Source organism: Myotis nattereri, assembly GCF_964212035.1.
Source record: "Myotis nattereri genome assembly, chromosome: 8".
NCBI classification, from domain to species: Eukaryota; Metazoa; Chordata; class Mammalia; order Chiroptera; family Vespertilionidae; genus Myotis; species Myotis nattereri.
The window spans coordinates 91,844,399-91,867,223 of record NC_138083.1 but is presented as its reverse complement, the minus strand read 5'-3'; the positions used below and the strand labels follow the sequence as shown (position 1 = coordinate 91,867,223).

The 22,825-nt window shown below is 47.0% G+C and overlaps 1 protein-coding gene across 1 annotated transcript in view; it reads right to left on the bottom strand.

The window, feature by feature from the left end:
- CDH2 (cadherin 2) overlaps positions 1–22,825 on the bottom strand; it is a 198,508-nt gene that overhangs the window by 35,555 nt on the left and 140,128 nt on the right. Inside the window, exons 3-7 of the mRNA XM_081096965.1 lie at positions 15,285–15,511; positions 12,806–12,952; positions 11,032–11,187; positions 7,352–7,496; positions 5,486–5,658 (exon numbers count right to left, since the gene is read on the bottom strand). Coding sequence (XP_080953091.1) covers positions 5,486–5,658; positions 7,352–7,496; positions 11,032–11,187; positions 12,806–12,952; positions 15,285–15,511 — 848 coding nt within the window. The remainder of the gene's footprint in view (positions 1–5,485; positions 5,659–7,351; positions 7,497–11,031; positions 11,188–12,805; positions 12,953–15,284; positions 15,512–22,825) is intronic.

The window sequence follows — 22,825 nt, the reverse complement described above, 5'->3', positions numbered from 1 at the left end:
TTGCACGGATTTCGTGCACGGGGCCTCTAGTATGCAGAGATGCATAACCCATGGACACGGCAAGAGTGCTGCGATGAAGGCCTGGGAGGGAGCGGGAGTGGGGAGAAGGGGCTCAATCGTGAGGAAAAGGGGGGGGCATCTGGAACACTTTTTTTTTTTTTTTTTTTAAGAAAGAGAATGAACTGTGGAATTTATTGGCAGCCAAGGAATGTGTCCAAGACACATGCTGAGGTTTTGAATAAAAAGTGAACTTTTGTAATTTGAATTGGGTCCCACTTAGTTCTTGAATTGTTATGAAAAATCCTCTATCTGTTTGTATATTTGCAAACCCTTTGTATTATAACTGTTGATATTCCCTTTTTTTAAAAAAAAAATACCCATTGAAATCAGCATGACAAAATAACACTGTTGGCACTTATAGATAATGTGATTGATTCAGTATCTTAGAGTTTACAGTTTGTGTTTTAAAAAAAACTGAAGGTTTTTTTTTTAAAGTGCAACATTTCTGTATACTGTAAAAGTTATAATAACTGAACTGTTTGGTCGAGTCTTTGTGTGTTATATTCCAAGGAAAATTTGAAAGTATTCAGAAATTAAAATATTATTTGATATCTGAAACCTGTTTGGCTGTCCCCACTCACTGACTTGCCATGGACAAGAGCCCCCTAAGAGCTGTCCCCAGTGGGGCTGGAGGGCACACTTATTTAGGATCCTCAGTTTGTTCCAAAGTGGACCAGTGTTATTGCCTGCTTAATTTGGGAATGGAACACTTTTAACAATAAATTAAAAACAACACACATTTCCTCCCTCCCCATTCTAGAAGGGATGAGCTCATGCACCTGCTGACCATCCTTCCTTCTCTGTCTTACCTACCTCGCCAAGGCTAGCACCGCTCACCTGCTGACCCCACACCTTGGGCTTTCCGCGTTTATTTTCAAATGCTTATCACGATTCCACGCCACTGCGTGCAGGCCACTGCATTCGGCGTTTCCTTCTGCCTAACCCGGTGGTCCTCAGCTGACGCGATTCTGTCCTCCCCACCCAGCCCAGGGGACCTCCTGGGACATTTCTGATGATCAAAACTCAGGGGTGTTACTGACATCTGACGGATCGGCAGTCTAGGGGTGTTACTGACATCTAATGGATAGCCAGTCTAGAGCAGTGATGGCGAACCTTGTGAGCTCGGCGTGTCAGCATTTTGAAAAACCCTAACGTAACTCTGGTGCCGTGTCACATATAGACATTTTTTGATATTTGCAACCACAGTAAAACAAAGATTTGTATTTTTGATGTCTATTTTATATATTTAAATGCCATTTAACAAAGAAAAATCAACCAAAAAAATGAGTTTGTGTGTCACCTCTGACACGTGTGTCATAGGTTCGCCATCGCTGGTCTACAGAGGCTGCTAAACATCCCGGGCCCCTAACGAAGATCTAGCCAGTCCGTATGTCAACAGGGCCAAGGGTGAGAAACCCTGGCCTCACACAGCACACCCTTGCCTTCACGCTGAGCCTGACCAAAAGGAAGCTTAAGTCACCTCGGGGATGACGTCTGACGTCCTCGGCTACTCGGACACACCTCTGTCGTTACCTCCGTTTCTCTGGCTGTGAGCACCACAGGCCTGCCCTCCTGCTGTGCACACACACTCCCTCCCTCCCGGGCCCTCGCTTTGTCAGTGTGTGTCCTTGGCTTACACCATGCCCCACAGAGCACGCCCAGCGGTGCATATGCTTTTTATTTATTTTTTTCAAATTACAGTGCAGTTGATATACAATATCACATTAGTTTTAGGTGTACAACAAAGTGATTTGACGTTTGTATACTTTACCAAGTGATCACAGTGGTAAGTCTAGTAACCGTACGAAGTTGTTACAATACCATTGGCTATACGTTCTGTATGCTGTACATCACCTCCCTGTGACTTCCTTAGTTCATACCTGGAAGTCTGCACGTCTCATTCCCCATCACGTGTTTTGTCCACTACCCTGTCCGCCTCCCCCGTCGGCTAACGGGAGCTCCAGGGTCAGGGTCAGAGGGTCTGGACCACCAGGTTCAAGAGCGGCATTCCCGGCCCCCCAAATGTGCCTTCTCTTCTGCCTCCAAGACAATGGTCTCCTTGCCTTTACATGCTGGGCCCTCAATGCACCTCCACATTCAGCCCCCAAGTTCCTCTCACGTGACCCAATGTGCCTTGGACCCCCCAATTGTGGCTGTGGAGCCGCATTTCACCATCAGGGAGGATCGATCCGGGGTTGCAGATCAGGAGGGAACCGGGTTTGCAGGAAGGAGCCTGGAGAGCAGGACACTGAGCCCACGGCAGACGGAAGACACTCCTTGGAAAAGGAGGACGAGGCTGGGAATACAGGAAGTAGAATTCCCTCTTTGCCAGGAGAGAAATGTGTAAGGAGGAGAGTAACGGGGCTCGGCCAGCAGATGCCGGGGCGATGCAGGCAGCCTGGGGACCCCCCAGTACTCACTGGGCATACCCTGAAGGCTGCCTGCTTCGCGTGGCATAACCCTCGCAGCCCTCCCAGGCGGGAGGCCGGTCATTATCCCCACGTACAGACGTGGGAGCAGAGGGTTCAGGTTCAGACATTCAAGGTCGAATCCTGGCTCTGCCCAGGGAACCCAGGGAAGCGGAGGGGGAGTCCTCAGTGGTCGGGAGACAGGCACAAGGAGGGGGGTGGAGGAGAGGAGGAAATGCCAGAATCAGCACCCCAAGGGATGCGGGGAGTCAGGTGGAGATGAAGCCCCGAGCCCTGGGGTGTGGGGGGGCAGAGCCTTAGGTCGGCAAAACCTGAAGACTTCGTGCCTTTAAACCTGGAGATTCGAGGGAAAAGGAAAGCGGACCCTTCCTATTCCATGGCCAGAAGTTCCATCGCTTCAAGGTGCCATCATCTCCTGGGAGAATGATAACTGAAATTACTTCTAATGAAAAGGAAACGGCGAGTTCTCATAGAAATAAAAGCGGCGCGAGGCCCGCAGAGCAATTCCTTCCCGGCTTCAGGCAGAGCTGCCATGAACCGAGAGAGACACGTTTTTCCTCCGTTAAACGGCTTTTGGGAAATGAAGGCTTTCCATAATTTTCCTTCCTAACACGTGGTGTGTTTGATAATCCTGCTGTCAAGAAGCTACTGCTCCTACCGTCTAACCCAGGGTCCCACGGTCCCCGCCCATTTCCGCCTGCGTTTCAGGGGGTCCGGCACGGCTGTGTCTGTCCGCTGGAGGCAGGCTCACCCCATCACGGTCTGGCTTCAGAGCTTCGTCCTCTAAACTGAACTCAGTCGCTCTGCTCTTTCCATGCGGCTGGTCTGCTTCAGTAAGTAAGCTCACTTCTCTACGCCTCCCTCTTTCTGGCCTCAACACAGCCAGGCTCCAGGTGACAGGGACACTGTTGTACGGAGACAGGAGGAAGCCGTGTCTGTGCCGCACAGGGGACGTGTGAATGAAGGAGAAATACTGGGGCTGGGAGACGAGTTACACATACTTAGTATGTGAACCAACTGGCCCTCAAGAGAGAATATAAAAATATTCCACATTCTCATATAAAATACAGCATTTGTGACATGTAAGAATAGTATTTCATGCCTAGCTGACATGGCTCAGTGGTTGAGCATCTACCTATGAACCAGGAGATCCTGGTTCGATTCCCCGTCAGGGCACATGTCCAGGTTTCGGGCTCCATCCCAGTGTGGGGGGTGAAGGAGGCAGCCAATCAGTGATTCTCACTCATCTTTGATGTTTCTATCTCTCTCTCCCTCTCTCTCTGAAATCAATAAAAACATATTTTTAAAAAACAGAGTATTTAATATAATAATGGAAAAGGTGAGAAGACATCCATGTTGTGCATATCCTAAACTAAAAGGACTATTGCAAAAACTAAATTTCAACAATCTCTAACATAAAATATTCCTAGAACAAAAAGAATCGACACCCGGAGTTAACAGGTACAATGAAATAAAAACATACACCTAACTCCCAAGTAAGACTCTGAGCTCAGTTGTGAATAAAGCAATCTTGATTGGCTCATATTACTTTATTAAAATGCTTCTAGTACTACCTTTCGTATACAATTAATCGCAATAGTCAAGTTTTCTTTGGTCCAATTAAGATGAATGCCGCTAAGGCAAATAAAGTACCATAAAAACCAACTCCTAAAATCCTTGTCCATGATATTTACTATGGCAGCTGTAATGTTTCCTTCTGATGTACAGAACATGAGGTCTCATCATTATAAATGCTGGCTTGGCCAGAAATCCACAAAACATGGATCCTTATAAGTCGGCACTTGGATAGTTCACACATACGATGATTACTGATGGTCAGGAATGACCTTGAGAATTTCTTAAGAACAGAATAGAGAAAAGGTGTAAAAGATTCATCAGGGCTGGAGATTTCAGAAAAGAACAGAAGTAGGGCTTAGACTGGAACATAAGAAAGAGCGCTCAAGGTCGAGAAGGTAAAGGCATTCCTGGTGGAAGGAAGCCCATGAAGAGAGACACAGAGGTGTGTGGAGCGCGGTGGGTCGGGGTCTGTCGCAGTGAGCGACCATCTGCAATGAACCCAAATAGCCATCCCTCCACGATATTCCAAAACCACCAGCTGCTCTGCCTCTTCAACAAAACAGGGGGCACAACAGTGCTTCCCTCCGTTTATAACTTGGAAGGCTGGTCAGTAGAATGAGGGCAGCTACCCGTGTTCACACCTGTTACATAAAGTACCATCCAGGCCCAGGGGCCGGTGCTAACACGGGAGATGCTATCCCCTGTCCTGCACCAGGCTCTCCGCAGAGGCGGCCAAAGCCTGACCACACGCATGTCATCTGTAGCTTCTTGAACATGTGATGCTCATCCTTCTCTTAACTGTCGACACACGTGATCCGGGCGTGGTTTTTAGTTTAATTCCTCACAAAAACCAACTGCAAGGCCAGACCAAGAAAACGCCGACGATTTTAAAAATTAGGTGCCAGAGGTGTCCAATTCCACTTGTTCAAAACAAACGTTTAAACACCAGAGGCATCTCATTAACTTAGTCGATTACCACACTGAGTATTACACAGACTAACCATGTCCGACTAGCAAGGATTCCTCCTGTGGACATAGATCATTTAACCAACTGGAAGTTGTGCAGAAGAGAAGCAGCCCCGCGTTCTAGCTGCCCTGGCCCGAGCATGAAGGACCCCCCTATGGATTCGACGCTACAGACTCAGACACGTGGTCCACTTTACCAAAGGTGGGACATCACGGTGCAAAGTCGAATGAAATTTTCCCGTTTTCTCTCTCCTATCAGCTTTCCCCAAAGCTACCTTCCTTTCCCCCCCAAAGCATTAGGGCTGAACGAAAACGCCACCCCCAGAGCTTTCTGAGTGGAAATAAACCATGAGTAACACTGTGGGGGTGCTGTGACCCGGAGATGAACCGCGTGCCACACTGGGCACCTGTCAGGTTAAAAACGAACTGAAAGACAGCTGTGGTCGGCTTACTTCGCGATCGAGTCCGGCTGCCACGGTGATGATGTCCCCGGTCTCATTGTTGATGGTGAACATGTTGGGCGAGGGGGTGCTGGGGGCCTGCGACAGGATTCTGTACCTCAGCATCCCGTTCTGGGTGTTGGGATCATCCGCGTCGATGGCCGTGACCGTCATCACATACGTTCCTGGACACAGCACACACGGAGAGTGAACGGCCGGCCTTCACGTCACCGTCTCCCAAGCAGCAGGCATGTTTGCCCCTGCATTCAATCGCAATCCCACTTTTCCAAAGCAAGCATTTAATCACATAGACTTGATTAAAAACACTACTACTAAGAACAGTACTCTATTATTATTATTTTAAATAGTTTTATTGGTTTCAGAGAGGAAGGGAGGGAGAAGCAGAGAGAGACAGAGACATCAATGATGAGAGAGAATCATTGACTGGCTGCCTCCTACACACCCCCAACTGGGGACTGAGCCACAACCCGGGTGTGTGCCCTGACCAGGAATCCAACCGTGACCTCCTGGTTCATAGGTTGATGCTCAACCACTGAGCCACGCCAGCCAGGCCACAAAGAGTGCTCACTTTAAAAAATATAAACCATGGTTTCATTACTTGGAAGAAAAATTATAAAACATTTATACATTTATAAAGAATCAATTTTCCCATAACTTTGAAGTCAAATTCACTGTAGATTAAGTAAATGATCACTTCAGACCTTCCTTTATAAAGAAGGCAGCTAACACGTGAGGCGGATGCTATTAGCCACATGTACTGTGGCCACCGGCTCCTTCCCTCTGACCCATTTTCTTGTTATGCAGTCGCATCGGGATGAGATGCTGCGCGCGAGCCTCCCGCGGCCTCAGTCACTTGGGAAAGCGAGCTGGGGCCTAATGATGAATGCTCCATTGGCCGGGCCATCAGGGACCCCTCCATGCATTACTGTTTGGGTAACTGCACAGGAGTTGGCACTGCGCTCATTATTTCCTTGGAGATTAAAGGAACGCTGCAACAACCTCAAGGGACTTCGAAGTGTCAAATATTAGACATTTTGAAGGGAAATGTACAAAGCACTAGGATCAAATAAGTCCAAACCAGCTGGAGGAATGGTAATGGATAAGTAGAGAGAGCAGCGGGAGACTTGAGAGTCTCCCAAAAGGACATGATCTATGGTGGCAGCGTCACCCAGCCCCTCTCCACATCTGGGCTTACCACATCAGCCGGTCCCAGGAACACCAAGTACATTTTATTATTATTATTATTTTAATATATTTTTATTGATGTTAGAGAGGAAGGGAGAGGGAGAAAGAGAGAGAGAAACATCAACGATGGGAGAGAATCATGGATCGGCTGCTTCCTGCATTCCCCCCACTGGGGATCGAGCCCACAACCCGGGCATGTGCCCTGACTGGCAATCAAGCTGTGACCTGCTGGTTCATAGGTCAATGCTCAACCACCAAGCCACGCCGACCAGGCCCAAGTCCCTTTTGGACTCTCCAACTGCCCCTTGGCTGCTGCTGTGACTAACACGATACACTCTGTACTTCCTGGGCCGAGGCCCTGGGTGCTGGTGCTCACTTTCTAGCTGCCCTGGCCCGAGCATGAAGGATCCCCCTATGGATTCGACGCTATAGACTCAGACACGTGGTCCACTTTATCAAAGGTGGGAAAATCATAGTGCAAAGTAGAATGACATTTTCCCATTTTCTCTCTCCTATCAGCTTACCCCGAAGCTACCTTCCTTTCCCCCAAAAGCATTAGGGACGAAAGAAAACGCCACTCCAAGGCCCCCAGGCGCCCCTTCCCTGGCCTCTCCGCGGTGCTGGGCTCTGCAGCTCCCCGCAGCGACCTCCCAGTGACCCGCGCACACTCACCCGGCTTCGAGCCCTCGGGCACCGTCCCATTCCAGACCTGGTGCAGGAACTCGGGGCGGTTGTCGTTCATGTCGATGACGTTGATGACGATGTCGATGGGGTTCTCCACTTGGTTCCCGTTGATGTCCACCGCGTGGGCCCGCAGCTGCAAAAGCCATCAGAACACGGGACTAGTGGGCAGGCTCACGTCGCGAGTGAGAAGATAAAATTCACCCTCACCAGGCCACCCACCAGCACCCAGGCACCGAGCAGCAAGAGAACAGAAGCGACTCTTCCAGCAACATCTGTCAGCGGAGGTCCACCCAGCCAGCATCGATACAGCGGCCCCAGGCCCACAGTGACGGTCCGCCAGGCACTGTGCTCCCAGTTTTATGGATTTGACTCATTTAAATCCAAATTCAAAAGACAGAGGCAGAAGAGACCAGCATTTGGAAGAGAAAAATTGAGCCCCAGAAAGCCCGAGTCACGCTGCTGTGTGCACTGGCAGAGCCCGCGTTCAAGACCAGTAACATTCCGCACCCAAATCCCTTTGCTAAGTCATCCTGATGATCCAGGGGAATTAAAAAGCTGCCCCTGGCACAGAGCACTCACACAGACCAAGGGGACAGGAGGGAACCCGGGAAGAATTGTGTGCAGAGGGAACTTCCACACTAGGTTTGGTTTTTATAACTGCAAAAGGCACTCAGAAACCTTGAAGTACATGAATACATAACAGTTGTTCTCTCAAGCTCAAGTCCTTCGTTTTGTAGGTGCTCTAGAGATTTTTTCTTTTCTTTTTTTTTCTTTTTAAACAAATATAATCACTCAGCTACTCTTGGAAGAATATCTTCAAAATCTTTTCACCTGGCACACAGAGACCCATTTCCTTCTTTGCACCAGCCCTGTAGCATTCGATGGAATTGTTTATTTTTAACGGGAATGCGTCCATGAGTCTCCCACTAAGGATGATGCTGGCAGCTGCTTTCTGTGGGATAGGCTTCACCACCTTAAAGAAGCACCAGCACACCCTTTCTGATTAGAGGTTACTTAATGCATGAAACAACCATCCACCAATAGGTGTCAAAATTATGTTACACTCATTCAACAAAATAATTTGGAGCAATCAGAATTTATTATTTAAATCACGCATGTCAAACTCAAGGCTGGTGGGCCCAACACAAGTTTGACATGCTTGATTTAAGTAAGTAATTTTTTAAAAATATATATTTTTATTGATTTCAGAGAGGACGGGAGAGAGAGAAACATCAACGATGAGAGAGAATCATTGATCAGCTGCCTCTTGCTCAGCCCCTACTGGGGATCGAGCCCGCAACCCAAGCATGTGCCCTTGACCAGAATGGAACTGAACCCAGGACCCTTCAGTCCACAGGCTGATGCTCTTTCCACTGAGAAAAACCAGCTAGGGCAAATAAATAATTTTTACTGACATGAAAAGATGTTAAATCTTATGATAGCAAAGTGGCAAAGGCTAGTTTCCGAGAATGGTTCTAATTTCGAAAGACAACATTTATGAATTTATCCACAGCAAAATATCTTATAGGATAGCATCAATGTGTTTAAAATAAGTTAGTTTTACAAACTAGGATTACAAATTGTTTTCACTTTCTTATTAGTACTGTATTTTTTGAAAAGTTTTATTTCTATGTTATTTGAAAAGTTTTTGCAACATGCACGTATTCCTCTAAAAAATAGTAATTTCATTAAAAGTTTTAGTTGTTCATGTGGAAATTAAAGAAGTAACAAAGATCAATTTAGACTTCTATATTTAAACTCATGAAAAAATTGCTGAAATCTTGTTCCAGGAAAATGTACAAGTATGACCAGAAAAAAACAGAAAACAGAAACAAGTTCCTGGAACTCACATTTTCATATTAGGTAATTCTTGCATCTTAAAACACTTACCCCAGCGTTATTTCTAAGTTGGGAATATCAGTTTCAAATATATACAGGATGGGGCAAAAGTAGGTTTACAATTGTTTGGATGGATAAGAACTCAACAATTAATAAATCACTAGAGGCCTGGTGCATTAAATTTGTGCATGGGGGGTGGGGTGTCCCTCAGCCCAGCCTGCACCCTCTGCAATCTGGGATCCCTCTCACAATCCAGGACTGCTGGCTCCCAACCGCTCATCTGCCTGCCTGTCTGATTGCCTCAAACTGCCCTCCCCTGCAGGCCTGATCACCCCCAACTGCCCTTCTTGCAGGCCTGGTCCCTCCCAATGGCCCTCCCCTGCTGGCCTGATCACCCACAACTGCCCTCCCCTGCCAGCCATCTTGTGGCGATCATCTTGTGTCTTGGAGTGATGGTCAATTTGCATATTACTCTTTTATTAGATAGGATAATACAAAAATGAATTATGGGTTGCGCGTACTCATGACTGCACGCCTTCTTTTTTGCCCCACCCTGCATGTATTCAAAAATATGAACATATCACCATATGCAAAAGGCAGTTATAACTCAGTAAGAAAATAAAAGCACAGAACAATAACGAATAAGAATTAACATAAGAAACATAATTAGTTACAACATCCAAGAAAAGATTGCTCGTCCTGGCCAACTGGTCAAACCCAGTGTTCGCATGGTTATGAGGAAAGGAGAGATCTCCATTCCCAGGAGGATCAACACGGCCACCTCCCTGCAGGGAGCACTGCCAACAGACGACAGAACAAAAGCATGCGATCCACGTTCTAGGTCTCTGTTTGGCGGCAATAACGGCGCCAGAGGAACAAAGTGCAAGCGCCAAGCGCAGACTTCTATCAGTAAGAACCTGTTTTAAAACTGCAAGCTGTACGTTCAAGGCATCCTGTCCAGCTGTTAAAAACCTTGTGGTCTCTCCACATTCCCACCCACGGTGTTGACCCCGTGGACACACCTGTTCTCAGAAGGCCTTGGCCACGGATCTGGGAGCAGGCATCTGCGAGTACAGGGTCACGCAATTTGGGGCAATTCCACTCCCTTCTTCCGTACCACTTGCTCTTTAACCAGAAGTATTCATCCATTCCATGAAGATAACACCATGATGAAAGGACATGAAAAAGGCTCCAAGCACATTTCCCATCTTAGAACTCTCGGAAGCAAAGCTTTAAGATGGATATGAGCCTGGCCGACGTGGCTCAGTGGCTGAGTGTGGACCTACGAACCAGGAGGTCTCGGTTCGATTCCCAGGCAGGGCACATGCCCGGGTTGTGGGCTCAAACCCTAGCGTGGGGCATGCAGGAGTCAGCTGATCAGTGATTCTCTCTCATCATTGATGTTTCTCTCTCTCTCTCCCTCTACCTTCCTCTCTGAAGTCAACACAAATATATACATGCTAGAGGCCCGGTGCACAAAATTCGTGCACTTGGGGGGGAGGGACCTTCAGCCCAGCCTGCACCCCCTCACTTAGGCCCGCTCCCTGCCTGAGCCACCACTGCTATGCTCACCAGCCATGAGCCTGGCTTCTAGCTGAGCGGCGCTCCCCCTGTGGGAGCGCACTGACCACCAGGGGGCAGCTCCTGCATTGAGTGTCTGCCCCCTGGTGGTCAGCACACGACATAGCAACCAGTTGTTTTGCCGTTCGGTCGATTTGCATATTAGCCTTTTATTATATAGGAGGATTTTTAAATGATATGCGAGGCGCAGGTCACCCTCAGCGCAAACAGAGAAGACTTCATACATAGGATATCAGCAGAAATCTTACATGAAAGCGGGCTATCTGCTCTCGATCCAGGGGCTTGGTCACGGACAGCTGCCCGGAGATGGGGTTGATAATGAAGATGCCAGTCGGAGGCTGGTCAGCGCCAGGCCCAGTGACGCTGTACCGCAGGGAGAGATTTTTATCTCTATCGGACCGGATCTGAGGGCCAAGAAGACAATCACATTAGAGGTGAGACCAAGTGAGCTCATTACCTGAGACACGGCTGCCACACCTCATGCCCTTTTGCAGTTACAAACCTACACCATCGCCTCCCAGAAAACCAGGGCACTGCTCCCAGGCCTGTCCCTCGTCCTGCTTTCTTGGCAACAGGCTTCAAAAAGAGATGCCCTCCCCCTACCACCCCAAAGACGGGGACGATGTTAACATCTAACAGCACGCTCCCTGGAAGCAGCGCCAAACGTCAACATGAAGGAGCGTCGGCTTTTCAGCAGCATCGGACTCTACCCTGGGAATCTGCAGGTTAGAATATCACCCAAATGACAACTTCATGGGAAAACACGGTTTCCTTCTGGCCTCAGTTAGGGTAAGAGGCCATCGTTTAGAGCGTGAAAAGCCTCGCTGGGGAGCGCTAGGATTATGGTGGAGACTACCAATGAGATTTCCATATCCTTCTCAGGTGGCACTTATACACGCAAACTCCTTATTGACAACAAATCATACACGTGATTTTAAAGTATATTTCCATACTTTCCAGAACTATACTCATGGGCTCACTTCCTTCTCCTCCAAAGACCACGACTCCCAGGAAAAGGAAGCTTATATCTGAGTCACCGTGGCTGAGGCTACAGAAAGGGCAGGAGCGCAGGCCGGCGGGCGGTGACAGTAAGAGACACGCGGGCATTAGGTACATACGCTTGACCCAAAAGCAGAATCTAGTTTACCTTCTTAAAGGTAAGGCACAATTATTTTCTCTCTTTCTCCATTAAAGTAGAAAAATAAGGAACACTTTTACTTAGGGTTATGTCATTCGCTGTTCAACTGAACTGTAATGTGCAATACAATAGCACATACAACCCAGAAAACGACTTATTAAAAAACACGGCTCTCAGTAGGTATGTACTGGAATGCTAAATCAATCATCTACAGAAACACTTATTTTCTCAAAAATGAAAACACAACGACTTTCTCTTATTTTCCTTTTGTGATAAACAACAGGTTGCTAATTTGGCTGAACACACAGAACTGTCTATAATTTCTACCCCGCCCCCCTTCCCCCACATCTGATGGTAGGCATTTAGCGGAACTAACAAAACGGACTCCTCAGAGGTGAAAGCCTGTATTTTTGCACGCCCCTGGGATTCTGTTAATGGTATCAGAGGTCATTTTTTTCCTTTTAAAAACCCTCCAGTGCACTGAGTGCTGGCATTTTTAGCAACCATCACCCCTTTCCTTTTCCTTTGGCCACAACGCTCTCTGCAGGGGGCAAAGACCATGGTGGGGAGGGCAGCTCGGTCAGGGGAGCTGGGGTGCGTGTGCTTCATGGCAGGGGGGGTGATGGTGCGAATGGCGTTGGAGTCAGTCGGGGCTTCTGTCTGCACACATTGAACAAACTTTTCCCTACAGGGAGCTCCCCCTACAGACCACCCTCTGAGGTGACAGCCAAAATGAGAAGAGGCTCCGGACAACGTAAGACATCACATCTATAGAAAATATTTTTAGCAGATGTGCGCCCGAAACTCCACCTGTGAAAAACAGACCAAGCCTTCCTCACCCACACCTGCCCAGCCACCGAGACAGGGAGAACCGCGCCACCCACCCGGACGAGCTCCTGCGGGAACGGGCCTCGCGAGTTCTCGGGCAGGTTGATCGGAGGGATGACCCAGTCTCTCTTCTGCCTCTGCAGGCGCCCATCGCTCCGGGCCGGCGGGCGTGGGAACACTATTTCTTCAATTTCTTGTGGCCCCTTTGAAACACAAGAAGACATCCCTGAGTACCAGGAGAAACACTTTCTGAAAGTTCATCAGTGTCAGGGGGTACCTGGAAGCGAAGGCATCACAGTTCATGGCCAACAAGAATAGAAGTCCGGCCCTACCCGGTGTGGCTCAGTGGATAGAGCGTCAGCCTGCGGACTGAAGGGTCCCGGGTTCGATTCCAGTCAGGGGCATGTACCTTGGTTGGGGACACATCCCCAGTAGGGAGTGTGCAGGAGGCAGCTGATCGATGTTTCTGACTCTCTATCCCTCTCCCTTCCTCTCTGTAAAAAATCAATAAAATATATTAAAAAAAAAAAAAGAATAGAAGTCTGGAGAGGCCCTTTCCTCGCCCCCCTATGAACATAAGAAGCCCTGGTCTGCGTGGCTACGCTAGTTGGGGGCCATTCTGTGCACCGAGAGGTTGCTGGTTCAATTCCAGGAGGAGCACATGTCCTGGCTGCGGGCTCTATCCCCAGCAGGGAGCATGTAGGAGGCAGCCGGTCAATGTCTCACTCTCACATCGATGTTTCTCCCTCTCTCTCTCTCTCTCTCTCTCTCTCTCTCAATTTTAAAATCTTTAAAAAGTAATAATAAAGAGCACTGTAAAATTTTCAGGCTAAACCAGCCGTGGGCAAACTACCACCCGTTTGAAATGAATAAAACTAAAAAAAAAAAAAAAGACCATACCCTTTTATGTAATGATGTTTACTTTGAATTTATATTAGTTCACACAAACACTCCATCCATGCTTTTGTTCCGGCCCTCCGGTCCAGTTTAAGAACCCATTGTGGCCCTCGAGTCAAAAAGTTTGCCCACCCCTGGGCTAAACTGTTCATTGGGAAACTGAATTCCAAACAATTTGTTATGTGGCCCAGCTGTGTAAACTATCTGCCATTTCTACAAACCACCTTAGATAGCAGCTAATATGGAGGCAAATGTAAAAGATCCTTTTATATATTTCTCATTAGTTTAAACCGCAGCTCAGGTAATGCGCTACTGTACATTAAATTTAGATCTTGATGTGCGACAATATAATTTGAATTCCGAGAGAATTTTAATTCGTACTGCTAAGGAATGTCTCAGATATTTATGACCCTATTAAATCGCACAGGATTAATGCTGTAATTATTCTAAACCTATGTCAGCCGGGATGGATGCTGCAACTGGCCCACTTTGCACACAGGGCATTAATCTCTGTGGATGCCAGCGTTTTCCTCTGTTTCTCCGTATTTCTGTGGCCACTGTGCCCACTAGCCCTTGTGGCTCCAGTGGCAATATCCAAGCTGGTCTGCTGGGACACTTCGCACCACCAACAATAAAAGCAACCTTTCACTCGATTTGTTACCAGTTGCTCACTTTCTATTACCGTAACGGCATGGTTCCCCTCCAACAGTTAATCGTTTCACCGATTACGCTCCACATAATGAAAGCCGGACACTGGCCTCAAAGAAAAATGATACAGATTTTCCCTCTGATATATTTATTCATATTTGATTACTGGTGGGCATATCGCATTTACCATTAAATACCAGAAATGAATGTGTGTCCTCTTATCTTTCTCAATACCATAAATACAGAAAATGTAAGAGTCACAGTTTACAAAATCATAAACCAGAATATATGACTGTGGAATCCCCTCAGATTGGTCTCCAATTAACTCAAACAAGTAGAATATTCGAATGAAGAATGGAATCATAACTGTACTGAGGAAATTATCTTATTTACATTTCTTAACATGGGGACTTAGCCAAAGTAAGTGCTCGATACATTTTTGTCGAATTGGATCGGCCTGTCCTCTGTTGGAAATGAATCTTACTTACTGTATCTTGGCCTATAGCAGCTTCCACCAGAGAGAATCAGATTATTCCTAAGGGTCATGTTGGTGGATACATAATTCCCACTCCCAATGCGATGATCAGGGGACAAGACAACCCCCATCGACCTGCCAGAAGCGCTTCCCTGTCACTACCGTAAATCCGGACTCGCACCTCAGACATTCGGCTGGTGAAATCTTGCAAGGGATTGTTTCTTTTGGGGTTCATATTTAAGAGCGTGTAAAGCTTCTAATAAATTTAAAACAAACGACTACTTCTAATATCAGTTATAAATCTCAAAGTGTAAACAAACCTTTCCAATACGAGTTCTGGTTGCTCAAAACACATTTTGCCCACATATCTTATAAGACTGAAAACACAACAAAATACGATTGGAGGGACTGAAAAGCTGATGAAAATTCAAACACCGGGCATCCACCCACGGGTGTGAGGCAAAGGGTGCGTGTGGCTCCAAGGGCACAAGCTGCCGGGAGCTGCGGTGCCCTACCTGCGCGGCAGCCCCCGGCGAGGCGGGCTGAAGGCTCAGGCTCACGGCCACCTGCCACTTCTCCTGCGTCTCCCGGTCGTGGGCGTAGACCAGGAAGCGGGCGCGCTCCGAGGACAGGGGGAAGCTCCGGACCGCGTACACCACGCCGTCCTCGTCCACCTTGAAGTCTGCCGGCTCGCTGCTTTCATACTGCACTCTTCTCTTCCCATCGCAGCTGCTGAACTTCACTGTAACAGAGGACGCACATGTTACACTCCAAACGCAGAAACCACCAGCACCAAAATCTGCATCCTGCTCAGGCTGAAGGACACAATACAGTTCGCATGGGAGACGAAAGGTGCGTTTTCACCTCCTGCAAGGCATCGTCACGGTAGAGAACATCAGGCTGTGGCTCTGAGTTGTGCCCCAGCATCTGCCTCCTGTGGCACAGCCTTTGCCTCTCCTCCCCCTCCCCTGGGCCCCTGGGCCCCTGGGCCCTCAGACCCGCCTGCTTTCCCCATGCCCCTCGCTGACATTGCCTACCACTTCCCAGCAAACTCCTACACATCCTTCAGAACCCGGCTGCAAAGGCCCCGAAGGCAGAACCAACCCCTTGCTCTCCGTGTCCCTGCAGCCACCTGAACTCCACTACCACAGTCTCCTAGCCTGACACTCCCCGGGAGAGGTACTTCTGCGTACATGTTCTCAGCTCTCTAGCATTCCCTGCGTATCTCCTGGAACTCAGGAATTAATACCTAATTTCTGAATGAATGCTACAAGGAAGAAAGCGATAGCATTTATTAAAGGTGAATGCCCACTCTACTCGAGAATGACAAAACCTGTGATAATTAAAAGGTGAATAATTTGCAATTTCTAGTCTTCATGGCACTTGTCATAGTTCCTTAAAGCAGGACGAATTTTACACATTTTCAAACAAATGAAAATAAAAGTGTATTTCAAAATAAATGTTAACTAGAAATATCTATGTCTTAAGAGGGGAACAACAAAAAAGCCTTCAGTTATCTTTGTTATCTCTCTCTTACATGTGACGATTTAAAGTTAAAAAACTGTTTTCTTAAAAACAATCTCTATCACTTATGTCTCAACAGATAACAAAAGTTAAACCGCGTACTTACAAATGTAGAACTAGACATGTGTAAGTCAGAATAAAATTATAAAATAATAAAAGTATTCTTTAAGAAACATCATTTGCTTTGAAATCATTAATCATTCTCTTGAAGAAAAATTACATGGGAATAGCATGAGGGATCAAAGAAAAAGCAATTTTTTTTCAGTTGTGTAAACATGTGAGATTATGTCCTGACCATAATTCCACAGGATACATTTTGGAGGGCACCAACAGGCACACGTTACAAAATAGAATCCTATACACCGTTTGCCTCTTTCAAGGATCTAAGTAAATTTATGAATATTCCCATCCCACATACGCATTGATGACAGTTCTTTTGTTTCTATTAATATAAATTCAATGAGATGTGCTCAAGAGCACATATAACAAGCCTGTTTATTTCCCTCCATAACCATAAAGTCCTTGCTAACAGTAATAAAATACTTCACTGGATATATTACTTTCCACATAATCCCATATATTTCATCTTTCAAACAATTCAAAATAAAAAGTTGTATCTCACACTTAGCTATTATACCTCACACTAAATTATGTTAAACCGTCATTTTTTTGTCTTTGGAATAGAAGTGTCCCCGAAGATGCTTCATTACCCAACTCACATGACCTGCGATTTGAAAGTGAAAAATGGGACTCCTTTCTCTAGAACAATGCCATCTACTGCTTATTTTTTATGTCCGACGACAAAATCAAAAGAAGTATTGTTTGGGAGGACCCTGCTGAGCCATCAAAATGAAAAACTTTTATCATCTCTTTGTATAAAAAGTAGCTTTCGTATCACACACGATATTCACGATGCTGAAGAACGTGTCGTCTGGAGCAGAAATATGACACGTTCTCCTGCACTTTCCCACTCGGGCACGAATGCTCCCCGACTCGCACCAGGGCGAGGGGTGAGGGGTCTGCACCCTGGCCGGTCTCCGCCCTGCTCCAGGCCACTGCCGGCCACTCCATGACTTCCTCCTGCCCGCGGACCCTCTGTATCACTGCAAGTAGACCCTTTACCCAGTGTGCAACGCTCTCTCAATTACTGTGCCCTTGGTCTCTTTGGTTTAACTTGCAACATAGTCTAAAACATGTTCGCCCAGTCACAGATTTCTCGGTCACTTCCCGCCTCACTGTGGCCCACACCCACGGGCATCACCTAGTCTGAAAGCCCCACACCATTCTCCACGCCCACCCCCTACCCCCCCACCCCATTCTCCACGCCCACCCCCTACCCCCCCACCCCATTCTCCACGCCCACCCCCTACCCCCCCACCCCATTCTCCACGCCCACCCCCTACCCCCCCATTCTCCACGCCCACCCCCTACCCCCCATTCTCCACGCCCACCCCCTACCCCCCCATTCTCCACGCCCCCTCTCCCCCTTCTTCACCCACCCCCCCATTCTCCATGCCCAGCCCCTACCCCCCCAACTCCATTCTCCACGCCACAGCTCCAGAGCCAGGCCTGCAGGCCACAGTGCTGGCACCATCAACAGGATGTCCCTCAGAAGACAGCATCTACGCCCTCACCTGAAGAGGCGCTGCATCTTTCATTTTACTTTTAATTTGTTTTTACATTTCTTGTCCATGGAAACACAAAACCGCAGGGGCTTCAAGTAATTTGGCTTTGTATTAGGTTGCTGGTAGTGAAAGAGAACGAAGGAGTATCTGATGAAAGCCAGGCACTGAACAAGACACTTAGCTTATCTACTTGAACCTCAACTATTGCCTCCTGAACTGGGGCTCGTTATTTCCATTCCACGGAACAGGAGAAAGAAAGCTCAGAGACCCTCCTGTGCCCTTGGCTAGATGACTCCCCGTCTTCTTCCTCCTCCAAAAGCCTAAAGGAATCGACATGCACGCGTGTTAAGTTATTGAGAAATAACTTAAATAAACAATGACGGTAAAGAAATGGCAAAGAGCTTAGATAAATGCTTGTGAAGAGGATGAAGCCACATTCAATCTTGGAAAATGCTACCGTCAATAGCATCTCCAAAAGGATTTCTTCATTGAATGTCCTACAGGGCAGGCGGCTGGAGCCCCCGACGCGAATTCGGCAAGAAGAGGAAGATTCTGGCTCGCTGCGGCTGGGGACTGACTGTTCTGTTACCCTGGTGCTCAGCTGCCCACTTGGATTCAGTGTCAGAGTGACGCAGGAGAAAAGGAAGGCGGCCTTAGAAAAACGCGTCAGCCAAGAAAACGTGCCCATTCCTACACGGGGCATCGCGCCTCCTCCGAGCGAGAGGGGGCTGAGCTCCAGGGGGGCCGCACTGGAGAGAGCCCTTTGGAGGAAGCTGCATAAAAGTCAGTGATTTAGAGACAATTACTCGTTCTATCGCCCCCATGCGACCTAACCTGTAACCAATATGCACTGGTTCAATACATATGCTATTAAATCATTCTGTGCTTTTAAAACAAATGCTCATTCTCCTTTGCTCTAATGTTAAAACGAAATAAGCAACATTCTGGGCATTACTCAGCTTTACGGAAATGTTTCATATGATATAACTCCCTTTGTAAACACACTCAGTGGAATCAACACCATTAATGAAAATGAGTCCATTGCCAACTGGCCAGGTTTTCCTCGGTGAAACCTCAGTTCTAACTTCTTGTGGTTGCGAAGTGAGGCATGTACAGGGCCTGGCTCACAAAAAAATGAAAATAAAAGTGTATTTCAAAATAAACGTTAATTAGAAATATCTGTCTTAAGAGTGGAACAACAAAAAAGCCTTCAGTATCTTCATTATCTCTCACATGTAATGATTTAAAGTTACAGGAAAAGGAAATTTCCTTATACGACTAAAAAAAGTCTTGATCCATCAGATTATTATTTAACTAGAGGCCCAGTGCACGAATTCGTGCACGGGTGGGGTCCCTCGGCCTGGCGATCGAGGCTGTCTTGCTCACTCCGACATGTTTAATCAATGACAGCCACGTTTCACTGTTTCCCAGTCACAAGTTAGAATACTAATTTCAATGGGCGATATGGACAGAGTCGTGTTCCCCCAAATCCACAGGTTGATGTATTAAGTCCCAGCACCTTAGAACATGAGGACATGTCTTTTGAAGTGGTAGTTAAGGTTAAATGAGCTCATATGAGTGGGGCCTCATCCAAATTGACCGATGTCCTGATAAGAAGAGGGCATTTGGACACAGATACTCATGTTCATGGAGGAAAGACCTGGAAGGACACAGTAACAGGTGGCCATGTACAGCTCAAGGAGAAGGGTCTTTAGAGAAACCTCACCTGCTGGCCCTCGGTCCTGGACTTCCAGCCTCCGGAGCTGTGAGAAAGGAGGCTTCTGTGTTTAAGCCACCAGTCCGTATTATTTGAGGACAGCCCTGACAAACACATACAATGGGTAACCCCGCAACATCCATGACGAGAGAGAATCATGGATCAGCTGCCTCCTGCACGCCCCACACTGGGGATCAAGCCCTCAACCGGGCCTGTGCCCTGACCGGGAATCAAACTGTGACCTCCTGCTTCATAGGTCAACGCTCAACCACTGAACTGTATCAGCCGGGCTCATCATTTTTTAATATGTGTTTTCTGAAGAAAAGGTGACAATACATAAAAAAAATAATAATTAAAATACACCCTTAGCAGTGAAACTATTTTGTAGGATAGTCGGTGGATACATGACATTATGCATTTGTCAGAACTCACAGACCTGTACAACCCAGAGTGCATCCTGCTGTCACCTGTGGACTTCAATTAATAATGTACCCTATTGGTTGTAACAGGTGCGCCCCACTCATGCACACGCAAGATGTTCAGACAGGTACCCCCCACTCAAAGCAGAAACTCTAGACTTCACAATATAAGAGAAAAGGAAATAAATTTCCTTATACAACAAAAAAAACAGTCTTGATCCACCAGATTATTATTTAACTAGAGGCCCAGTGCATGAATTTGTGCATGGGTGGGGTCCCTCAGCCTGGCCAGTGATCAGGGCAGATTAGGGCCATCTCGCTCATTCTGTGGGGAGGGATTGCAGGAGGTTGGCTGGCCAAGGGGAGGGACCGTGGGAGGTTGGCCTGCTGCAGGAGGTTGGCTGTGGGAGCGCAATGACCAGTTGTTCAGTCGACAGGTCGTTAACGGTCACTTAGGCTTTTATATATATAGATTATTATTTAAACTACTCTATATAGAATTAAATGGGTGGGTTTTTTTGGCTAAAAACATCATAATATTAAACAGGAAATTTATTATTACAGTTATTGCATAGTTTACATAATATGTAGTTATTGTGTTAACATGATTAATACAAAATTAAACATCAGGGAAGTACCTTTTACTGTTAAAGCAATATTTCAAGTTAATGTTAACCATAAAACCATAATATCCTTATAAAATATTCACAGAAAACCACGGATCTGACATATTAAATGCATTAGCAGTTTACATAAACCATATGAATAAAAAGGTGCAAATATTAACATATGGTTTACAATTTTTGCTCAAGTAAAACATCACGTCATATTTAGAAACTGTTGTAAGAAACACTGCAAAATATTTTTATTCCTACACATGCCTCTGCTTTTTGCATTGTCTTCCGACACTCAATGCTCGTTATGCCGCGTATTTTACGCGTTGCCAGTTCGTTAGTAAACTGTCTCATCATAAAGATGCCGCCACGCGTTATAGCACCTTGCTATTGTGGCCACCGGGCCCCTTCCCGGCCTTCTCTCGGGCAACGCTCACGTGTGTGGCCACACCCTGGAATATGAAGGCTCCGGGAGGCACGGCTCAGTCACCAGCAGTTCCCGTTTTTCTCCCCTTCCCAGACAGTGAGAAAGGCCCCCATCTCGTCTCCCTAGATCTTAGGCCAGACCACGCGCTTTGCTTTGGTCATGAAGACCTGGGGGCTGAAGTGACACACGCCACTTCCCAGCAGGAGCACTGAAGAGTCCAGACCGTCTTTCTCCGTAGGGGCCGCCATGAGAGAACATGTGAAACGGAGGTGACACGAGAGGGAACGCCTGGGCCCTGGCTGGTGCGGCTCAGTGGAGAGAGCGTTGGCTTGTGGTCCCGCATTCGATACTGGTCAAGGGCATGCACTTTGGTTGCAGGCTCCTCCCTGGCTCGGGCCCTGGTCAGGGCGTGTGCAGGAGGCAACCAATCAGAGTCTCTCACACCAATGTTCTGTCTTTCCCTCTCCCTTCCACTCTTTCTAAAAGTCAATGGAAACATATCCTTGGCTGAAAATGAACAAGAAGATGGAACAGCTGGGATGAGGGAGCATCCCGCCCCCCCCCCCCCCCCCCGTCACTGGAGAGTTGCCCCGGAGGGTCACCTGCCGCCCAATGGGCTCCGCGTGAGGAAGTGGGTTCTGTGCTGGGCTCCGAAGACGGACAGTGCCTGTGAGTGCAGCGCGTCCCAGCCCAGCATGTCTGCGAAGACCCAGCTCGAGCGAGGGGCCTAACCCCTTTCCGCCCAGCCAAATTAGCATAAAATTTCTATGACATGAAATACAAGGGAATCAAACTTACTGTAGATTAAATTCATAAAACAAAAAAATATTTCTCATTTGTAAAAGCCTTGGTACATCCCCACCAAAAGAAAATTAAAAAAAAAATTATTGATTAAGGTATTTCATATGTGTCCTTATTGCCTCATTGCCCCCCCCCCCCCACTCATGCCCTCACCCCCCTGGTGTCTGTGTCCATTGGTTAGGCTTCTATGCATGCATACAAGTCCTTTGGTTGATCTCTCCCCCTTACCCTCACCCTCCCCTACCTCCCCTCTGAGGTTTGACAGTCTAATCGATGCTTCTCTGTCTCTGGATATGTTTTTGTTCATCAGTTTCCTTTTATCATTATATTCCATAAATGAGTGAGATCATGTGGTATCTTTCCTTCATTGACTGGCTTATTTCGCTTAGCATAATGCTCTCCAGTTCCATACATGCTGTTGCAAATGGTAAGAGTTCCTTCCTTTTTACAGCAGCGTAGTATCCCATTGTGTAGATGTACCACCGTTTTCTAATCCATTCATCTGTTTCCAGATCTTAGCTATGGTGAATTGTGCAGCTATGAACATAGGGGTGCATATATCCTTTCTGATTGGTGTTTTCTTGGGATATATTCCTAGAAGTGGGATCACTGGGTCAAATGGGAGTTCCATTTTTAGTTTTTTGAGGAAACTCCATTCTATTCTCCACATGAGTTCTATTAGAGAATCTGTTATTTCACTTCCTTTCCAAAACGTCATGTGATATTTAACTAACACCTGTATACAAATAAAAGACAGGAGTAAAGATATATGATACTTGTCTTTGATATGAAATTGAAAAATATAAAAACAAGCCATGGAGATGATCTAAAAGAGTGACCATGACATCAAAACTATGAAGTTTAGACTTTCAATAGTCCCATGATGCTGTGCATTCAGTTCTCTATATTATACTATTAAAAAAGCAATG